General features: G+C 40.0%; 1 protein-coding gene across 2 annotated transcripts in view; it reads right to left on the bottom strand.

Annotated features, from left to right (window-relative positions):
* Positions 1 to 909: 909 nt before the first annotated feature.
* LOC104923028 (ephrin type-A receptor 6) overlaps positions 910 to 20986 on the bottom strand; it is a 58068-nt gene continuing 37991 nt past the window's right edge. Inside the window, exons 9-20 of one of the 2 annotated variants that reach the window (XM_019279327.2) lie at positions 12520 to 12644; positions 12004 to 12166; positions 9839 to 9944; positions 7882 to 7976; positions 5395 to 5520; positions 4474 to 4659; positions 4324 to 4385; positions 4017 to 4226; positions 3785 to 3934; positions 3496 to 3689; positions 3028 to 3177; positions 910 to 1775 (exon numbers count right to left, since the gene is read on the bottom strand). In XM_019279327.2, coding sequence (XP_019134872.2) covers positions 1661 to 1775; positions 3028 to 3177; positions 3496 to 3689; positions 3785 to 3934; positions 4017 to 4226; positions 4324 to 4385; positions 4474 to 4659; positions 5395 to 5520; positions 7882 to 7976; positions 9839 to 9944; positions 12004 to 12166; positions 12520 to 12644 — 1682 coding nt within the window. In that variant the 3' untranslated portion in view covers positions 910 to 1660. The remainder of the gene's footprint in view (positions 1776 to 3027; positions 3178 to 3495; positions 3690 to 3784; positions 3935 to 4016; positions 4227 to 4323; positions 4386 to 4473; positions 4660 to 5394; positions 5521 to 7881; positions 7977 to 9838; positions 9945 to 12003; positions 12167 to 12519; positions 12645 to 20986) is intronic. The other variant, XM_019279328.2, reaches the window with a different exon arrangement.

The following is a 20986-nucleotide window of genomic DNA, read 5'->3' on the forward strand; positions in this document are numbered from 1 at the left end:
GCGAGAGCGATCTATGCATACAGATATTTAATATATTTTACCTTTTTATATGTACATAGTTTTTGTTCTTGTTCCTGTTTATGTTTCTGTCTACATTTACCCTGTTTATCCTTGCCTATACATACAGTATTTAATATATATTTACCTTTTTATATGTACATAGTTTTTGTTCTTGTTCCTGTTTATGTTTATGTCTACATTTACCTGTCAAGTCCTCTGTTTTGTTTTTTAACCGTACATATACCGTCTATATATGTTTGATGTTTGTACTAAGAGAGTGTAAAAGTGTAACCAGAGTCAAATTCCTTGTGTGTGCACACATACCTGGCGAATTAAAGTGATTCTGATTACACTAATGAAATGCACTGCACACTGGAGGCATACACCTTCCACAAGACGATGGCCAAGATGAATCTATGAAATGTAAGAACAAAACACACAATAAAAAAAAAATATATATATATATATATATTGATTGAAATTACAGACACAACAAAGAAGAAAATAAACCAATTTGGTGTAAAAATGGCAATTTCTGTTTGTTTTACTGCATTTGTAAGTTGATTTATGCCAATCCAGATCTCTTAGAGAACATCACACAGTAAAAACATTATTTTCTCTATAAGCATTATACCACATGGCATAAAAAAAATTGTAGACATTGAACAAAAAGGTATGTGCCACATTGTTTTTGGCTCTTTAAAGCCATACTGTATGCCTTTCATCTATAACCTGTTATAAGCACCCGTTTGACAAACTCACCTGACAATTCTTCATGTCCAAAAAACGTGTCAGTCTCTCGAGTGACATTTAAGAGGATGCTGTTATAGTGCATGTGTGTGTGTGTTTGAGAGAGCATGTGCATCCATGGATACCTGTGAGTGTGTTATATGTGCATGAGCAATGAACAGTCAGCTTCGGAGAGAGAGCGAGATAGATGCTCTGACCCGGGGTTAACGTCTGAGAGAAGACGAACTATTAAAATAGGGTTGTTTATTAAGGAACAAACATACTGAATAAAACATACAGCTTTCACAAGACTTTTTGTACAAGACATACTGCATTATCATGAGGATAGAACATACATTTCTATAAAATCTTTTGACATTCAGTGGTCTTCAGTTCAAAAAACATGATTGTATTTACCATTCTGTCAATCTTTATTTCTGGTGAATTGTTACAATAACCAGCCGGAAAGGTTGCTGTTAAAATCACATACTTTACCATACATTATCATACCATATATCCACATCTTCTCTGGTCATGAGGTAACAAGAGACCATTCAAAGTCAATAGAAACCATTGGATTGTCACTTGGAAAGAGAAGAGGTATTGGTGAACACTTGAATAGACACTAGAGAAAGTCCTAAATTCAAGTGAATGCTAGTATTTGCTGAGATAACAAGGAGACCTCATTTGGCCAACGCTGACAGAGGTTGGTTGTTGTGGAGGCTGTATTGATAATGATCCATAAGATGATGAGCGTGTATTCACCAGTCCCACATGTCGTCGGCCTAGCAGCGGACCGCTGCTCACATAAGCAGTTACCTGCTACACCTAACAGTCTGGTGTTTGTGCAATTAGTTGGATGACGATGCCAAGGAGCTCTGGTTTGTTTCCAGCTCTGTGTGTACACACAGTCTGTCTCAGTGCAACGGTCTCACACTTGAAAGCCACTCTGTTGGATGTGGTGAAGCTGCAGGCGAAGGGACTGTATGCTGCTTATGATTCTCCTCTGGTGACCGATCAAACAGATCCCGATGCGCCTGATGTCGCTGAAGAGGAGAAGACAAACATCAGTAGAAACATGCAATAACGATGTTCATGTCACTTTAAACGGCAGGAAACACACTTATATGAACTCATATGTGCTACTACTGGAATACTAGTAGTAGTATTAGTATTTCATTTCAGACTGTCATATGTGCTACTACTGGAATACTAGTATTAGTATTAGTATTTCATTTCAGACTGTCAGAGAGGGTTCCCCTCAGTGGACAAAACGGGATGAAGTGCCCTTAAGGGCAGTGTTCCCAACTGTGATTTATTCTCATTGTTGTATGAGCTCTTGACATTGTTTTAAGTGCAACTTTTCCTCTTGTTTTTCTGTAGGATGAGGCTGTCGAGCAGAGTGTGAAGGCTCTCTGAATATATATCTTGTTTTCCATTATCCTGTCACATTTATTTACCGTTACATGTCTAAAAAGAGGTTCCTGGTTCCAACCTGTGTTGGGGCCTTTCTGTGCAGAGTTTGCATGTTCTCTCTGTGTCTGCGTGGGTTCTCTCCGGGTACTTCGGTTTCCTCCCACAGTCCAAAGACATGCACTTAATAGGACAATTAGTGACTCTAAATTGTCCGTAGGTGTGAATGGTTGTTTGTCTCTATGTGCCCTGTGATGAGCCGCTGACTTGTCCGGGGTGTACCCCGATGAGGATAAGTGGTTACAGACTATGGATGGATGTCTAATAAGAAGCATTAGTGACCCCTAGTGGGGACCAGGGCCCACAGGTTGGGAAGCACTGCTCTAAGGTGCCCTTCCAGTGGACAAAACGTGGTAAACCCCTCTAGTATGCTAACTAAATCCTTGGTGAAGCTCGTTCTCATTGACATTGTCGTGTGTGTATATGTGAAATGGTTTTAACACTTAATAGTTCACTGTGTTTTATTACAGGGCTGCAGTAGTTACATAATACAAAAAATCGTATCCAGGATTTCTAACTATTTCATCATAAGTACATCAAAACTTTCTGCACACCCATTCTCTACTGTACGCAGCTGGTGCCCTTTTTATTTTTTCTCTTCTCATCCTCGTGCAGCCTGAGTCCGCCACTGGAGTGAAATATCTGCGGCGTTATGATGGTACAGTCATGAAGGCAGGACACATAGATAATATCTTATAGAAAAAGGGCTACATGATACACACTGTACAGACATTTCCATAATTTGTCTGCTCTTGTGATGCAGCTTTCTGTCCTTTTAGTGTACTTTTACACCAGATGCACCATTTATAATTTGGTTTCACTCACTCTATGCTCATGGTTGAAATGGAATCCAGCGTTGTGTATCCCGCTGCAAGGAAGTTGTTCTTATACTGGCTCATCTTGATCGAGTCAAGCCAGTCGCCGATGGAGATGAAAAGAGGGTAGTCTGGCATGTCCTCCGGGGAGTCAGGGAAACTGACAAACAGAAAGTTAAGCAAATGTTCTTCAATAACCATGCCAGTGATTCTGAACAACAAACTGTGTGGACGTTACATAATTATTACCAAACATTACCAACTTACCAACCATTATTGGTGGTGTGATACAGAGCAGTATGACTTTGTTGTTGTTGAGTGCTATTAAATAACTCTCTTTAACGCAGGAGAACTGTGTGGATCTAAAACAAGTACCCATACTCTCCTGCGATGGCTCTAATACAATGGGACAGCATGATTTGGTGTGATCTAGCAGTGTGATCCTTTCACACAGCGTCTGTATGAATTGATGCTTTACCTCTGCACATCGTTCACCAGAGTGAGCAGACTGCTGGGATTGATGATGAGTTTGTCCAGGAAAGAGAGCACATTGTTGAAGCGTGGGCGCTGGCTTGACTCCTTCTGCCAGCAGTGCAGCATCAACTGGTGCAGTGTCACGGGGCAGCCCATTGGTGCTGGTAGACGGTAGCCTTCTTCGATTGATAAAATGACCTGAGTGGAACATTGGTTAGTTATGAACAGATGGTAAATCACTGTTGTGTTCATAATTTAGTGGTAATGGAGTTTTAATGTGATCAGCAGCTTACATCTTGGTTGGACATCTCCCAGTAGGGCCTCTCACCATATGACATCACTTCCCACATGACAATACCGAAGCTCCACACATCGCTAGCTGAGGAAAATTTCCCATAAGCAATAGCCTCCGGTGCCGTCCAGCGTATTGGTATCTTTCCTCCCTGTCACAGAACAGATGTTCAACATTTGTAACTGTAATAACAGATTATGACATCCTGTAGTAACGGTTAGATCAACACTCACTGTCGCAGTGTAGGCTGCTTCACTGTCGTCCTCAAGGATTCTGGACATGCCAAAATCAGACACCTTACACACCAAGTTCTCATCCACCAAGATGTTGCGGGCGGCAAGGTCTCTGTGAACGTAACCCATCTCTGACAGGTAGGTCATGCCTACTGAGATGCCGCGCATCATGCCAACGAGCTGGAGGACTGTGAACTGACCGTCACGTGTCTGGTTAGGAGAAAGAGAGAGGAAAGATATGACACATGGAAGACAATATTTCTTTAGAAGACAGGTGCATGGGTATGTAAAGTTGTATTCCTCTCACCCGGAGGAAAGAATCAAGTGCTCCATTTTCCATGTACTCAACCACTATCATCACTGGCCTGCCTGAGGAGAAGGAAAAAAAGGTATAATTTGCACGACAAAGAGACTAAAGTATGTTGTAAAGAATGTCGTGAACAGATATGAAGCGTACTCTTGGTGACCACTCCTTCCAGTCGAATGATGTTTGGGTTGTTAAACTGTCCCATGATTGAGGCCTCACGTAAAAAGTCTTGCCTCTGTTGATCCATGTAGCCGCCTTTAAGTGTCTTTATTGCCACAGCGATGTCCATCCTTCCAGGTACGCGCAGCCGACCACTACAGACCTCTCCAAATTCACCTGTCAAGTCAACACAACACAATAAATATCATATTATCTCTCATATAAAACGTATTCAAGGCTGTGTTCAATTTACAGTTAGGCATAAATATATGTTTATGCTTCCGAGAAAGAAGTCAGGTGGAATAAACATTATAATCAGTGTATACATAAACAGTCAGACAGTCAAAAAGCTTAGGATTGAAATAAAAAAGAAATGTGGAAACTCTCGCATTGCTGTTTCAAGTGTCTGCAAGTACACACGCCTCCACTAGATGGCGCTCATGTTTCAGAGACAAGACCAACGGGAGGCACCTTAAAAAATTACTCATGGGTTAAACAGCAGACACAATCTGTTCAATTTAATGAACCATCAAACATCATTATTCATAGTCAGCAGCACTGGCTTTGCTCTCTAAGGTACAATACAATAAATTACTTTAAAATCAGCTTGCTAAGAGTGGATATAAAAACTTTATGAGGTTTAACATTTCTTGTAAAATGAAAATGTTCAATCAAAGGTGCCGGATAGCCATCACAGGGACATTTTTGTTCACTATACCCAGATTAAGAATAAATAACCTATTCTACGTAGCTATCAGTCATGTATTATTAAAATGGTATGTAATTCTCTTGCACACAGGTGACACACGTGTGGTTCCTGCCATAAATAAAGAAAACCCATGCACAGTATGACTTCATACTGGCATACGTTTGTGTGCAGTACAGTATCTACATGAGTGCATCTATTTTTACCTGCACCGATCACCCTCTCGATGCATATGTATGAGGGCTCTATCTCTTTGGCGAATTCCTCCACAGCCTGAGTGGGGTCTTCATAAGTGTCTGGATCCACATACGTCTTTATCCCAGAAAATGGGACTGGAAGAGGAGAAACACAACATACGGCATGCAATATCACAATATTGTCCATATTATTTCTGAACGTGGAACTTCTGACAATGCCTGTGCAGTCACATTGCAGCAATATATTCAGGACAAGATGAAGGCAATAGGGTGAATTCATACAGAGACATCAATGCACATGTAGATTGTCTCACAGTATTGTGGGAATATAAGGTATGCAAAAAATAGTTCAGAAATATGTACACAGCACATACATGAATCAAACTGGATTCATTGTGCATACCTCTGTGAACACATGGACATAAGAACGTGAGCACCTGTGCAACATGATGTGATCAATGTTGCACTAAAACTTAAAAGTGAGTCGTCCATTTTGAATCAGTTCCCTCACCAGATTTGACTTTTCTCAAATGGTTTGGTTTATGTCAAAAATTTGACTGCAACATGTATGAACAACATACGAAAGCTTCGGCTGCATGAAGACATCATCTTTGGACTACAGCACTGCAGTAAATTCTGATATATTAAAGCATAAATTGTTCAATGTTTATTGTGGCTGCGCCAGAGAAGTTATAACTACGCAAGGCCATAATGAATGTTGTATTTGTATTGCAAGTGTAAGGTTTGTCTGTTATTTCATCAAGGGGAAAAAACAAAGAGCTCAGAAAATGCCCCAGAGCAGCATATAAAGACATTGCAGGCAGCCAGTCTTCGGCATTCCCCTCACTGGCTGGGGACGCTGCAGCAGTGAGCAGTGAGCACTGTGCACGATGACTGGCACAAATGATAACTTGAAGCCGCCCCTGGTACACCTCGAGCAGACGAGCTGGGGACTAAATGTACTTTATAGCTGTGTCAGCTCATATTGTGGAGGGTTGAAGGCTTTGTCTGAGATAGATTCCAGTTTTGGAGTCTACACTCTAACTCTGTCTCCAGGGTGTCTAAGCACAGCTCTATAATAGAACAAACCTTTTCTACCAGTTTGTTGAGCCTGCTGGCATCCCCTGACTGGGTGATGCATCCACAGTGCACAACAGAAAAGAACAAACAACAAGAAAAGACTGTTGGCAAGAATTATAACTATTCAAATAATTGTTTTTTTTATATATATATTGGAAGAAAAAGCTCATGTATGCACATTTGTATCTGCATGACTTTTATCAGTCTTTGTCATGAGGCTCTGATGATATGCAAATTTAAAATATTAAAAGTATAACTAAGTAACTCTGCGGCAAAACTCTGTCTAACTTTGTGTTTACCGGAGGAAAAGAACCAGAAGACAGCATGAAGACACGCAGTCGCAGTGCACACATACAGACACAATGTGTGTGTGTGTGTGTGTGTTTGTGGAAATATTGATATGTCAGCATGTTACAATATCTTTATTCACAGTCCTTCATCTTCTTCTTGGATCAATCACTAATCCCCAAATCGAGCCTGCAGATGGTACATCGGGTAGATTTGTCTCAGGAGCCAAATCTTGTGCCTCTGCAGGTCACGACAAAACGACTCTCACTGAACTGTCGTAGTGAATTACAGGACACTGCTTTGTTTCTCAAGAATGATACGTCTCCCCCGCGGGGCAATCAATAACCCTGTTTTTATCTGTAATTGTAGCACAGCGTTTGGGTCAATTCTGTAATTCTTAAAACGGAACAGCGGTTACCCAAGCTTTGTCACAATCCAATAATGGCTATATGAGAGGGTGTTAGCGGTGGATGCTTGAAAAGAATGAAAGATTTAGGACTGAGGTAGCGCCCATCTGTGAAATGTACACTTAATAGTGTGCACACACACAAAAAGATTTGTAAGAGACAGTTTTTTGTGTAGTTACATTTTTTTCTGAACTGCTGCGCCAAGAACTTAGTTTGATCAACACAGTTGTTTGTGTGCCTGTGTGTGCGCGCTTAAAATATTGAAAGAACATGGAGAAAAAACTCTTCACTGATCACAATTTAATCGTTTGTTATGTGGACTGCAATAACAGCACTAGACATAGAAGATAAAAATAAGCTAAATAAAATACAATAAAATACATTTTTAAGCAAAAACTGGAGTGTATAAATGAAATAAAACATAATAAAATATGTATAAATGTACTATATGTAATGTACTATGCACTGTATAAATGAGAAAGTATTGTATGCGAATGTGAAGTGTATAGAGAAGTATTGCATGAAGCATACTGGTGCTACAGCAGCAGTCACTAACATTAGCCTCGTGCTTTCACCTTGTCAAACACAAGAAGCCACAAACCTTCAATTATCGCCGACCAATCAACTGAATAAGTAGCCTGTTGAAAAATGCATGTGTAACGGTGTGTAGAACCTGTGCAAGCAATCAGAAGCAACAACAGAAAAATACACCCACACGCACAGTAAAAAACATCACGTAGTGTACCGTGTCCACTGTGGAAGCGAGTCCTCCTCTTCTCCTCCGATTTCATCCTGGCCTTAATGTACCCCTGACACCTGTACAGGTGAGCCAAAGAATAAGACCATCAGTGCATAAAACACCTCCTGTGTATTCACTCTTTTTCCTCACCTTCTCATCCCTCTCGGCATAAAACCGTCTCATTGTTATTGTGCTCAAAAACAGGGTGAATTAGCAGGAAACAAGACACTTAACATATTTACTGCCCATGTGCAAACACACGGAAAATAGCAGTGCTTATTCTGACATCAGGAACTGCATAAAAACTCTTTTAAATAGGCTTTTGCCTGTGATTCCACATCATAAATCTTTTGGTTTGCAAGGACATCCCTGATGAAAAAAAAAAAAAACCCAGCCATTTTCTACTTTTCTATAACACATTCTTTAGGAGCAATTTTTGTTCTTTGTCCTTTATGTAGTTCTTTTTATTTTCTTCCATTTCCCCCTACATTTCTCCTATTCACAGTCCCACGAATTCAAGGCTTTGAAAGCTCAGCTCCCATTGTGAGGAAGAGACGAGACAAAAGTAGCCATCAAACACAAGTAGTCCTCAAAAAGAACAATTTGCATCCTCCATGTGAAAACCACACGGAACATGGTTGCTCTTTGAAAATGTCGTCACGGGATTAAAATGTGTTAATACTTCACAACTTTTGACTTTAGACGTGCTACTTATTTTCATAAAAATAATCCATAAGCCGGTTTAAAGAAAACAACTATTGATATTTAGACTCAGGGTCAAAGAGAAATTAGAGATAAAGCATGTGTTGTAAAATTTTATTCTCTCTGGCTCTGTATTATCCTGTGTGTGCCATTGTTGGCATGACAGACTGAGGTAATACATAAATTTTTTTGATTTTGATTATTATATGTTATATTCAGACAGTGAAATACAGCAAAATACAGAAATAACAGGAGTGGATATCTGAGATTTTCTCAAAACACTGAGAATTGTCATAGAATAATAAATATATGTCAAAATATGGACTAAATATACATGTTCAAGACATATCTTTGGAAACTTAATATCTTACTGGATGTCTTGAAAGAACAAGTAGTGATTTGTACAAGTTTTCCATCGCTCTCCACAGAGGAAAAACATCTCTTTTAACAATTAGAGTGTCTAAATCTGAATACATTTGGAGTTATTTTTGTCAGTTAAACATACCCACAAATTGAGCAGAATACACCTATAAAGCAAGTCTTAGAGACGCTGGTTATGCTAATGGTCAGATCTCACAACTGATCAAGGTGTAGATCACGTTAAAACAAACGATTTAAGTTATGTTTGCTTTACAGAAAAATGTAACAGAGGTTTGGGATAGGAACATAAAAATGTTCCTGCATGAGGCCCAGTGTCCCCAATTTTTTTGTTGGGGAACGTTCTGAATCTAGTGCTCTGTTTAAAGTGATAAAAATTGTTCCCGTTCTGAGTTCAGATGTTTCACGCACATGGATTTTGCAAATTGTGTTTTCAAATATTAACACTTCAGCTCGTATCACAATTAGGTAAAAATCCAGACAAAGCATCGACCGAATCTGGGCCATTTTTCATTGTTTATTAATAAGTGCCACTAATGGTAAAACCCTGTGAACCCAGAAGCAGACTGAAGATAACAGTCTGAGATAACCTGTGGAAGTTAATGGAATGGAGCAAACTGCTGGTACATGCATTACATGCTGAGTAATTAGGCAGAAAATTGGTTCAGCCATTTGGAAAATAAGAGTGTCTGCTTGGTGGCAAAAGAGAGTCCATTAACAGACTTCTGGTTGTAGCGTCACTCTGGAGATTATGAGGAGAGAATCAAAGAGGTGTGCATGTGTGTGTGTGTGTGTGTGTGTGTGTGTGTGTGTGTGTGTGTGTGTGTGAGCACTGAAGAGAAACGAGGGGGTGTCTTACCGGCCAGTGATGAGGAGGAAAAGGGTAAGGATGACCAGCAGGGAAAAGCCTCCTACAGACGCTGTGACGACCACCAGAACTTGACCCTGATCGGCGATATCAGGATCTGAGGAAATTGAGAAAGCATGGTGGAAAACACAGGAGAGACCGATCAGTAGCAGTTAATATTTACATCTCTCTGCCAGAGCTCCGACCAGAGACACTACTTGGGGATACGGAGCTGTCAATACTTACTGCACACAATGAATAGATTGGAAATGATATTCAGTGCTAAATGAAATCGTTTTTCATCGCAATTTGCACTTTCAGTGAGCAGAAAGTTAGATCACCAATCAATGCAACAGAATGTATCTACTCATTTTTGCTCAGCTTTCCCGTCACGGTATATGAACAAATCAGATTTTATTTGTATAGCCCAAAGTCACAAAGTACATCTGCCTCGGAGGGCTTTACAATCTGTACAGGGAGTGACACCCTCTGTCCTTAGACCCTCGGTTTCGAGGAAAACTTGCCCACAAAAACCCTTTAACAGGGAAAAAAGGTGGAAGAAACCTCAGGAAGAGCCACAGAGGAGGGATCCCTCTCCCAGGACGGACAGACGTGCAATGGATGTCACGTGTACAGAACAAATCAACACAAACATATTGTACAATTACAATGAATGATAAAATGATTACAGCAGCAGTGGAACCTGTGATAGAGATGAACAACATCAGATTGTAAACTCCTCTGCACGTTCTCTGCAACAACAGTTATATAAAACATGTTTTCATAAAAAGGGTTATGACTCTTCTTAGCGACTTAGTGACTAATTGCTTTTTGATAAAACATGACAAGGCATTAGCAAAGTTTACGAAATCATTTATCTTCTTGATTTTGTGCATTTTTGTGCATCAGTGTCTGGCAAGTACTACATTATCTTTAGCACTGTGCTATTTATTTCTAATGAAAACTGATGGGCTGCAGGAGACAGGGGCCGGAAATACTTACTGCAGTGGCCCTGAAACGACTGACTGAGAATCTGTGCATGTGTTTGATTCACATGACAAACATTTAACTTAATATACGTTTTTTAACATTGTCAGCCTTGTACTTCTTCAGCTGTTGCTGTAAAATGAAGGAAAACAGCCAAGAAACATGAAAAGGGTCTAATCCTCAGAAAATATGAGTCTCTAAGTAGTACAATTATGACAGATGTTAAGATAAAGTAGCATGGGTTGACCCTGTTCACATCCAGCCAGTTCATGCGGAAGGCAGATTTATTTCTAATGAGAAGATTATTCATTGTTGACTGGTGTTGAATCACGAATGGACAGGTCCAAGACCCAGAGCTAATTTGATGGGTGCCCCTGATCAACACTTCTCTTCCTAATATTTCCAATTTGGAGCCACGATTTCAGTGTCCACTTTCTATCTCCCTGTCACATTTTAGTTTGCAACTAATCATTCATGTATACGTGTGCTTCGTGCATGAATGTCACTATGTAGCCAGCTGACGAGAATATTTCAGAAATTCCTTCAAGCACCACTAGTGTTACAGGTACCATACTTTGAGAACCAGTGATCTAAATCAGTGTGTCGTGTGTGACATGAAGCTATATGAGTGTGTGTGTGTGTGTGTGTGTGTGTGTGTGTGTGTTGTCTGGGTTTATTTGAGGAGAGAGACAAGATGGTACACTCATAGAATCACAATCTAAGTATATAAATGGACTTACGTCAGCTGTATTGCTATATGAGGATATGAGAATGTGAAGGTGGTCATCTACATATTCATCCCCTGAAGTGTGTTCTTGTAGGAGGCTGTGCATTTCTGCATATTTCCGGATTAGGATCAGCAGAGCGTTATGTGTGCATCAGGAACTTACAGAGCTTATAAACTTTTAAATAAATTGCTCATGCCTGAAGAAGCACTGATGAGTTTCACTGATCCATAACAAAGAATGACCATAAAATGTCTCCGGGGATTTTATAGAGTTGTTGATCAATACGGATGACTCCACATCTCCCTTGTTCTTGCAGTGTTAAAAAAACAAAACAAAACAAAAAAAAACTCTACATCCACTTACATTTTAACACAAATCCAGCTGACTGAACATCTGTACCACAGCTGGTATAAACACAAACACAGGCACAATTCCCTCATGCTCACTCCTCCACACTCGTACCCTCAGCTGCAGTAGCAAACACAAAGTTGGGGCTGTATGCTGTGTAGCCTGCAGCGGTGCGAGCACGCACGTGGAAGACATATACAGTCGAGGGTCTGAGTCCCGTCACCACCACGCTGGGGGTTTTGGTCCGTGTTGATGAGTAGCTCAGCTGCTCTTGTTCCTAGGAAAGCAGAGGCAGATTGCCAGAAATGAGAAACAAAAGCAGGTTTTGTCAGACAGACATGTTTTTGCATAAACCCATTTTCACAGCAACGTTTGAAACAAAACATTATGTTTATGCTATTTACTGTCAGAGCAGATGGGGAACAAAGCGGAGATAGCAATACATTATAGATGGTTCTGCACTGTATAACAATGCTCACTCTGTGAGCTGTGATTGTTCTCTGTCTATGTAATCACTCGTGGGGCATTTGAGTGCTAAAATAACTGCAGTAAAAACTATTGTTTCCATGAAGCAACTGGTGCATAAACAAATATGAAAACATGGTTTTATTTAGCTTGATAAAACTTTACCTTCTCATAATATTTGACTTCATAGTCCACTATATCTGAAGGCGGCTGTTCCACTTGTGACCAGGAGAGGGCGATGCTGTTTTGAGTGGCCCAGTCTTTCCTGACAACACCCACCAGAGCAGGACCTACATATGCAGTGGAGGAGTACAGGGACATGAGTCAGCGGTGACTGTAAACCTGTGAGGAGTAGGCTGTCTGGAGGTTTTTAAAAAATGATGCATGAAGGAAAGAACAAAAAACAAAATGCCAAATCACTGGTAAATATATCCACAGTCATGATACTTCTAAGATTTGTTTTAAAAAGGTGATCTTATTTGATTTAGTGATTGATATATGGTGCTAAGTGCCAATGAGTGATCCTTGATATAAAAGGGTCGGAATGAAAATGACAAGTCTGCAGCAGGACTGAGCAGCTCAGAGTCACCTGTCTGACAGTCCCAAGTAATGAGTGACTCCAGCCACTTACCGCTCGAGCCACTGCAGTGAACTCCAGAGTGAATTCACTGAGTTCAGAGACACGACTGCAAAACACATTTCAAAAATGTCTTCAGCCATCACAAGAAAAAGATGTCAGCTTTGAACAAAAAGTTTCAGAAGTACAAACTGGAAAGAGAAAAAAGAAAAAGAAGAAAGCAACAACTCGAAATAGAGTCGGAGGAAAGTGCACGCCGTATACATAAGATCTGCACTCTCCAGCTGTGTGTAGACTATCTCAAGTAAAACAACTTTTGAGAAATGTAACAACCTGGTGGCAGTTTGGAAGAGAAATTGTTTCAGTAGCATAGGAATACCCAAAAGGGAGAGGAGGGCCAAGAAAGAACCATTTTACTGTCCAGCTCCAGCATGATGTGCAGCCGGAGAAAATATATTTTTGTTAACCAAACCACTAGACCCACAGCAACTGTTTATCATGTTTGTCATTATTGCTGAATTTGGAGGAATATTTTACACAAGGCTGCTGAGGAGACACAAAATCACCTAGCAGAGATTCAAATATTTACCATCAATTATTCATAAAGCCTTCGCTTGAACAGAATATGATTTGGCAAACTAATAGATCCAGTCCCTCTGTTGTCGAGCGTGCTGTTTGGGAGATCATTGTCGGAATACAAATTCAAGAGCAGCTTTATGTCTAAAAACTGTCCTCATGCTCAGAGAAGCAGATAACCTACTACACAGAGAAGGCCAAAGACTGGATTGGGTACTTGAGAAAGGTGATGTGCCACCGTTTGAAGTCTTGACATGCTGTCAAGAGGCCGAGATTTTTCTGGCTGCAGCTCGACCCAGACACGACACTTCACAGTCCAGCAGCTCGACCATTTCAACTTGCATTAAAACAAACAAAGGAAAAAAAGAAAAGGGGCACAGGAAGCAGGAGTTTGATGCTGACTACTGCAAAAATGCACACCCGAGGTGACAAATATGTAAATCTAAGGTGTGTCCGACCATTATATATGATGCACAGATTCAGACTCCTGACTCTAGTCTGTTTGAACATGCATTTCTTTTTGAACCTTAACTCTGTGACAGAGAGTCAAAGTCAAAGTGTTTGAATAACTGAAGCAATTAAATCAAATCAAAGCTTCGCACTTCTTACAGGATTATCAAACACGGCATGAGTGTGCCAGTCATTAAAATTTCCACACACACACCCCAAACATACAGCATTGCGCACAGAAAAGATCTCAATCCTTGGACTGTGCTGTCTATTAAACAGTTTTCAGAGCCAGGTATCACACATCTGCCATGTCTGCCATGTTATTCCAGGTAACATGTGCTCTCACTATCCTGGTGGCAGGTGGTGTCTGAGCTGTTGGAGATGGTGTGGGAATATCTCAAGCCTCTGAGTCTGGCAGCCTGCTGCAGTTATTAATGGCAAACAGCAGACACACAAACAAAAACATACAGCATGTATTGACAGAACACCACGGTGCAAAAAGTGCATAGGTGAGGCAAGGACAAACTGAAACGCTGATTTGTTTTGATCATCTGTGCCTGAATTACTGTCATTATGACAAAGTGCACAATATTAAACACCGGTTCCTATAAAGAAATCTTTCAGCGAGGTGAAATATATGACAGGTAGCTAAAAGCATTTCAGATTGTGACCTGATTGATGTCAATGCAAGGTGAACACTGTTATCCCAAACTAATGAAAAATGAAAAAGTGCAAAGTCAGCCTGCGCCTAAAAGTTGTTTTCAATTAATCTGCAGATGATTTCCTTAAGTTAAATCGATACATTACTGGTGTACAAAATGTGAGAAATTCCTACAGCAAAAGTCAACGTCTTCAAAATCCAAACATATTCAACTTTCTGTCTCATTAAAAACAAAGAAAAGAAGCTGAACAAGCTGTAATATTTGGCTTGTTTTTTTTGCTTGAAAAATCAAAATAATTGCTGATTAATTAATTAAGTCTCTCAACTAATCCTTATGATCTTGATTATTTCTGCTTTAGTCCACAGAACTGAAACATCTGTAGTCGTTCATCCAAGATGAAAAATGCATGCAGGTGAAGGCACACACAAAACCCGAGGCGAACATCGACTAATCTGTAGAGGAGAAGCTACAAAATACAGATTAGTCCACCCAGAGGTGTCGAAATCAGGTCTAAGGTTTGTAGTTCATAGTCAAAGATCACTCTACAATGACCAAAGGTATGTTTGGGGTGAACTTATTAGTTCAGTTTTACATAGATTTACAACCATAGAGGCATTCCTTGTATGAAACACTTCAATTATGTATGATTAGACACAACATTTATATAAATAAGAACATTTATGAATACACGTTTCCTGCATTTTAAATCAATATGTTAAGACATATCCACGTTACCCATAAATGTTATGTTCAACTGAGCAATGATGATGTTTTTCTGGCCACAGTGTAACCAGGCAGATAAATATGCATAACCCACTTAGGGGGTAGGAATGGTTGCTAGAATCACATTACTAGAGGGGATTTCTGTCTGCAGCATTCAGTAAAATGTTATGTATCTATCACCATGCATATGTGTGTGTGTGTGTGTGTGTGTGTGTGGATATTTTTACTAAGTGAGAAAACTCTTTAAAAACCCTCTAAAGTCTTATGCAAGAGGCTATTTTTAGTTCAGGATAAATCAATCCACCAGTTAGAAAGCAACTGTGATGTACGCATGCAGCAAAGATAACTCTTACGGTCATTATAATTTAATCACAATTTACACATCAGAAGATAACTGATACTCTAGTTATTGGTAACATGCAAAAAATAGGCTAACTGCTCGACTACAGATGGCCGAACATGTAAAGAGAGTACAGAGGGGGGAAGAAGAAAGAAAGAGTGAACAGGGAGAGCTGAAAAGAAATCCCACGAGATTGCATCTCCCTAGCATCTGAGCATATAAATAGAAGTCAGCCTTATTCCCAGAGCAAGGGAGATGAAAACAGAAGAGAATCCACAGGAGGAAAGGGGGGAAAAAAGAGCAAAGTAAAAGAGAGAAAATCTCCTGAATCAGGACACCACAGAACAGTGGGAAACATTCACACGCATGTGAGAACTTCACATGACTAAATAAATATTTATGACGATAAAGATACAAGAGTCAAAAAACATTTAAAGTTTTACTGGAATTTGTAAAAAAAAAACAAAAAGTCAACAGACAGTAATTTCCAATGTTCAGACTTGAGGTTATGTACGTAAACCTCTCCAACAGAACCTTTCTACCTGAACATTTTCTCATATAAACTCCATATTATAGACATCTATCTGATTGTCAGACTCATTGTCACCTACTGGTAAGAGTTGATTTAAGCAAGGGGTGGTGCCTGGGTAGAGTATGCAAGAGAAGTAGTGTTCTTGTATTTGGACGGTGGTGGACTGAATCTGTTTGAGGGGCAGGGACTAAAAGGGAAGCAGCAGTATGTGGTGAGGCACCAGTGCAGCAAGCTGTGATGCATTTATGGCGAAACAGTTCCAAACCCTGGATAAGACCCTGGATTAAAATTGTTTACTGTTGTCTTTGTAATAAAACACACAAGGGAGCGACTACGTATTTAGCTGGAAAGGCACCCTAGAGTGCATTAATCAGGTTTTATCTCCCATAGGGGCATCCAAGAGGGCACTTATGTGGTGTTCTTTCTGAACAAATCTTTTTGACTAATCCATAATACCAACCAAAGAGGCATTCGAGGTGATCAAATGTGTTTTCTGAGACTCCATGACTAAAGAGATAACTCTAACGTCGAAGGCAACAGACACTCCACTCCGAGACAAAGTGATCTTGCATCTTACTTAACTGAGCATTATAACTTATCAAGGTTAGACAAGCACACAGGCAATCGGGAAGAGAGATATTGGGATATTCGCATTCTCACAGCTCCTCTGGGTATATCCGCCACCGCTCTTCTGGGAAGATTTTCCACAACATTTTGGAGAGTGTCCGTGGGAATTTGGGTATATTCAGGCAAAAGAGCATTTGGCATTCTTAGCTCTCCCAAAGCTTCTTCAGTTCGGTTGAGGTCACAGCTCTGTATTGGCCAATGAAGTTCTTCCGCGCAAACCTGGAGCTTGCGTTGCACACAGGTGTGCAGTCATGCTGGATCAATTAAGGAACTCCCACAAAGTTGGAAGCACACAACTGGCTAAAATGTCTTTGTAGCATTAAGAATAACAGCTCATGAATCCTACAACACCAAACTATGCACGTTCTCCTGGCGTCCATCAAACCCCAGTTCCACCCACCAGACTGCCAGATGCCAAACACCACACCACACACCAAAGAACATGTTAGCACTGCTCCAGAGTCCAGTTGTGATGCGTCTTACACCACAAAGCCGATGTTTAGCATTGCTCATGGTGAAGTGAAAGTTGTGTCCAGCTGCTTAGCCACTGAAACCCATTTCATGAAGCTCCCGATGCACAGTTTGTGTGCTGGCATTACTTTCAGAGGCAGTGACGCAACAGATGATAGGCGATCTTTACGTGTTTCAGCACTCGTTGGTCCCAATCTGTCAGTTTGGGTGGTCAATCACTTCATGGCTGAGCTGTTTTTGGCTCCAAGGTGCTTCTACTTCACAATAATAGCACTTATAGTTAACCCCAGCAGAAATTTCACTGCGATGCCGCTGACTTGTGACAAAGGTGGCATTCTATGACAGTGCCACATGTAAAGTCACTGAGCACATTCGAAATGTTTGTATGTGGTTATCTTATGGCTACGTGCTGGATTTGATGCACCTGTTGACAGTGGGTGTGGCTGAAACACCTGAAACTTAATAATTAGTTGGAGCATTGACGGACCTTTGACCATATAGTGTAACCATAAGTATACTGTATGACTTCTACGCTTCAACCACTAGGATCCTGAATGACGCACCTATAAATAAATGTATTACTATTATTATTGTAGTTATTAATATTATCATAAATAGTGCTTATTTAGTTACATAAAAATATTTTTTCTACTCACTTATTTACTAAAATTACTTCCATAATAACCAATATTATTATATATTTTTTGTTTTGTTTACAGTTTACAAAAATTGATTTCACTGTATGTGACAGAAACTAAACTGAATTGGTGCATTACATAACAATATACTACAGTGTAAATTATTTTAATATTTGTTCTTTCAATCAATCTGCTGGAAGAATGGCAAAAACAAATATGTATAAATTGCTGACTTACATTACACACCGAGCCAAACGTCGAGCAATTACAAAAGCAGACTGAATTCTTCGCTCGTGCACATTTTGTATTTGTGCGAGAGCATATAACGAGCTATACGTCAGGGTTTGTAATCTCAGAACACTGCAGTAAGACAAACACTGCCAAGCAGCCAAACATTTTTATGCCACTGTTAAACCTATTAAATGATTTTACAATATGCACAGGGAGCATATCTGCATAAAAGCTAAAATTGGAACTGTTGTTTTTTTTTGCTTTGCATTGGAATATTAAACAAAATTGGGAAAAAAATAAGGAATATTGAACAAATTGCGGGGAAAAAAAAAAAACAGTCCTAAATGAGTGGAATGATTCCTCAGACAGCACCAGCAGTGTCGGCACAAAAACCATGTCAGGGACAGCCACTGGTGCGTTAATGTCAGACTGGAGGGAAGCAGAGAAACATCCGTGCTCACACTCATTTTTTTGATGCCGTCCTAGAGATCACGACTTAATTATCTTTGGATAACAAAGTGTGTTTTCTCAAGATAACAAGGTGGTGTAGATGATGAGGAATGTAGTGGAGCAGTAGAAAGACAATGAGCGCAACTAGGCAGGGATTTAACCATTTAAACAAGCAGCTATTCCATTTCAATTTTTTCAGTCGTGATTCAATGCATCGACTCTCACATTTTACAACTAATTTGATTCGATTATAAATGTAATTCAATTCATTTTGATTCTACCAGCCTCCACAGATATAAAAACTAATCTGACACATGTCAGCTTCACAGCTGTAATTTCTCGGTCCAAACCATCAAAGGTCCAATAGCCAATATTAATAAGCAGCCTCTGCTAGGACACAATCTTTCCTTCTTTATCTTACATAAAGATGACTTTCAACACACATCCTGTCTTTGTGGGTGTCTCACTGCTCCCGTAGTAGGAGGTGCATGTTTCACAGTTTGCACAGGTTTCTCTGTACCTCTTCACAGAATGCTGCAGTGAACTTTGTGGGAGGAATCTTCAGTGAGAAACGCTCTGCTGAGCAATATCCAGTGTTCATAAACACAGAGTTCATCCTGCTCACTCCGCTCTGCTCTGCTCTGCTCTGCACTGCTGCCTTGAGAGGCGTTGGGACAACAGCTGACCTTCGTCAGCTTCAACAAGCAGAAAACCAGCATCCTGCATCACAAAGTGAAATTAAGTGTGGAGGGGAGTACGCGCAAAGAGGCATTCGAGATGATCAAATGTGTTTTCTGAGACTCCATGACTAAAGAGATAACTCTAACATCGAAGGCAACAGACACTCCGCTCAGAGACAAAGTGATCTTGCATCTTGCTTAACTGAGCATTATAACTTATCAAGGTTAGACAAGCACACAGGCAATTGGGAAGAGAGATTATTAGTAATTCTGATTAATAGGTTTAGCATAATTAAATGCATAATGAGGTATTAATATGCAATTTACAAACAGATAGCATGCCAGCAGAAAATAAATGGTCCTCCTCGTTCTCACAAAAAAAAAAAAATCTGGTTAATTGCTAATCCTGCTTTTGATTGGCTATTATCCCATCATTGGCATAATATCACAATCAATTTTATGAATCACTTTGCAGCATCTGCGTTAATTGACAATAAGCCTGTCCATACCGAGTCCATCCAAACATATTTTGACACAGGCACAGATTTACAACAAACATTTCTTGTAACTCAATGATTGTTCCAGCTCATTTGAATTCATTGTTAGTTTTGGAGTTATTCAGACACACAGCGTGTTGCTTTGAAGACAGACTAAACACATTTTCTAATATTGACCGGTTATTAGACAGCATCATCAAGAAGCTTCCTTGAAGAGTTTCCTCTGAGTTATTTTTAAATAATTGAGAACATTAGTGATATAACAAACTACAGATCAGACGAGCTGTGGGAAACATCATTAAAACAGCAAGAATAATGTGTACTTTTCTTTTATTTAACCTTTCTCCCCCCACATATAATATACAGGACAGTTATATAACTGCAAACAAGGGATCTGGATCATTCTCTCCTGTATCATTACAGTGAATAGAACTGTTATTGTACACTCTCTGATGAATCTATAACTAGATATGGAGCTATACATATCTATTGTGTGATTCCGTAATGACACTCAAAGAAAAGGCGGACCTCTTTGACTTGTGTAGGTGTGCGTGTGTGTGTGTGTGTGTGTGTGTGTGTGTGTGTGTGTGTGTGTGTGTGAGAGAGAGAGAGAAACACAGGTAGGTTACATGTGTGTGCAAATCTTATATGTGTATGAATTTGTTTGCCTGCTTGTTTGCATGCTTGTCTGGCTGTGTGTGCATACAGCACGTCTGCTGAGGAAAGGCAGTTTGACAAGTTAATCCACTCTAAACATCCTAATGGGAACATCCCCACAGGCTGCTTCTCCTCCTCTACAGAGATTATTTTGCATTCCAACTTCCTCCCATCAGCCTAGCTGCCTTGGCCCGGGAGATGGGTGTGAAGTGACACATATAAACCTGACATCTGGTTTCTGCAGTATGGTGACAGCCAATCAGCACAACATTTCATTTCTAAAAATAATACTTTAATGCATTTTGCACTGTACACTAGCCACGAGGAGAGTTATTAACTTGTCTTGAATGAGCAGGAGCATGAGTCAAGATCATTACAGCTGTGATATGATAATTGGGATTTTTTTTTTCTCACTTTTCAACCATACGCTCCATATTGGCCCTAAGAAATGAAAAGAGCATAAACACAACTACTAAATCCTCAAAGAGAGCCAGTAACTGCAGAAAGGTTGGTGGAAAAAC

This window comes from Larimichthys crocea, chromosome VIII, assembly GCF_000972845.2.
Source record: "Larimichthys crocea isolate SSNF chromosome VIII, L_crocea_2.0, whole genome shotgun sequence".
NCBI lineage: Eukaryota > Metazoa > Chordata > Actinopteri > Sciaenidae > Larimichthys > Larimichthys crocea.